The sequence below is a fragment of the Aplysia californica genome, unplaced genomic scaffold (genome assembly GCF_000002075.1).
Source record: "Aplysia californica isolate F4 #8 unplaced genomic scaffold, AplCal3.0 scaffold00628, whole genome shotgun sequence".
NCBI lineage: Eukaryota > Metazoa > Mollusca > Gastropoda > Aplysiida > Aplysiidae > Aplysia > Aplysia californica.
The window spans coordinates 387736-389928 of NW_004797898.1; the positions used below are offsets into that span (position 1 = coordinate 387736).

General features: G+C 48.0%; 1 protein-coding gene across 1 annotated transcript in view; it reads left to right on the top strand.

Moving 5' to 3' along the window:
• LOC101856605 overlaps nucleotides 1-2193 on the top strand; it is a gene marked incomplete in the record, with an annotated part of 17612 nt that overhangs the window by 12891 nt on the left and 2528 nt on the right. The window contains 2 exon segments of the mRNA XM_013087716.2: nucleotides 47-1275; nucleotides 1970-2140. Coding sequence (XP_012943170.2) covers nucleotides 57-1275; nucleotides 1970-2140 — 1390 coding nt within the window.

Consider the following 2193-nt stretch of genomic DNA (forward strand, 5'->3'; position numbering starts at 1 on the left):
CCCCCCCCACCCTCTTTTCTCATTTCCATTCACCCATTACGAACAGGTACTGCATCATGTTTCCCAGAGGATGGACAGCATGTGGCAGCGTGACGTCACTACTTCTTGTTGCCATGCTCTTCGTGTTCATGACGTCAACGTCAGCCATGAGCGCGGCAGGTGGCTCCGCCCCCTCTGACTTGACCAGGAGCAGCCGGTACATTTACTACCCCAACTCTTTCGTCCGCTATCTGTACCCCAACTCTTACACCCAGAACGTTCAGCCAAACTCGTACATCGGTCGCGATGGCAAGCTTTATGTGAAGAGAACTTACTACTACTACCAAAACGGCAGACGCTACTATGGTACATACTACCAAGCTATCATTCCCACCACCACCACAACAACAACGACAACAACAACGACAACAACAACCACACGTCGTCCACAAACCCGCATCCCGACGAGCCAGTTCTTCCAAAGCGCGAACAACCTCCCGTTCCTCTTGTATAGCTCTTACGTATGTGGTGTGTACAACACGCGCTACACTCCGCAGCTTAGCTACAGCTACGTGGTCTTCGCAGGTAAACGTGATCTAGGCGGACGGCCACAGGATTCGAACTCTTCCCCTCTCCAGCAAAGGCGTGCCCTTTCAGCGGAGGACCACTCCTCGTGCACTGAAGTGGCCCACCTTCTAAGCTCGTTCAGGTCTACCCGTGGACTCAACAACGCTACACGTTTTGTTGACAGACGAGAAGCGAGCGATGGTCTGGATATTGTGAGTTCAGGTAAAGTCAGACGGGGTACAAGTTGCCCTTGTTCTACGTCGGCAATGAAGAAGGCACTCTTTACCGGCTTTTCCCAACAGCAACTCTCCGAGGTCAAGAAACTTCTGCTCAACAACGCCTCCATCGCTTACCTGGAATGTCTTGTCTCCTCGATTTACAGGCACAAAATGGACATGCTTGATGATACTGCGAACAAGATGACTGCTTTCTACGTCACAGAGGCCAACTCTACGTCATCTGAACTCACCGGCAAAGACCTGGTCCTGTTCTACACCCACTGTGTTCTGGTCGCCAACAACCGAGGTCAGTGCAGGTACAGGAATCATAATAATTGTATGGTCAACTTCAAGTCAGCGGACGAGATGACCAACGCCATGATGATGCAGCTCATGCCCTCTGGCTACAGCGACGAGCAGCGAGAGCGCGCTATGGCGGCCATGAACTTCCTCCACGAGGCTCAATTGTCAGCGGACGAGGCCACGAGCATCATGGACTCTTTCGCAGCCGGTAAGTCAGACAGTGAGCAAGTGTTGTGGACCCTTCTTTAAGGTAAGTCAGATAGTAGATTAAGTGTTGTGGACCCTTCTTTAAGGTAAGTCAGACAGTAAATTAAGTGTTGTGGACCCTTCTTTAAGGTAAGTCAGATAGTAGATTAAGTGTTGTGAACCCTTCTTTTAGGTAAATCAGACAGTAGGCTTAGTTTGTTAAACCCTTCTATGAAGTAAGTCTGACGGTAGGCTAAATGCGATACACCATTCTATATAAGGTAAATTCGACAGTAAGCTTAGCGTGTCAACATTTCTCTAAGGTAAGTCAGACAGAAGTGCGATGATCATAGTTAAGAACGTGGACAGAGTTTCATGTTTATTTCCACCACATCAAAGTAGTCTTAGTCTGAAAATTGTTATTAAAAGAGAAGCATAGGGTATGTGTTGACGTCCTTTCAGAGTAAGGGAAAAGTAAGATAGACAGAAACAGCAAAGGACAAGAAAACAAGCAGGATCTAAGAGTAGCGCACTCCATCCATCCTCTTTGTAGAGCAGGTGGGACCGAGATTCTCGTCGTCTCAGATATCAGCAAAAATCGCAAGTCTCCATTTCAAACTTGAAGTCTTTTCAGAACACAGCAAAATCGAACCAACAGATTGGATGAGATACTTTATTTGTTCCCCCCCCCCCCCCCCCCGCTCCATTTTCCACAGATTTTGTGAACGCCAATGTCGTCAACGATGATTCCAACATCGACAACACCAACGACAACGACATCGGCATCGACACCGATAACGGCAACAACAACAACGACAACTACGAATATGATTATTATTATACTGATGATGGAGACAACAATGTTTTCCGCAAACGTTCTCTCTACTGTAAGTAAGACCACATCGGGATCGGGTACTGTATGGGCATGTGTGTGTGGGTG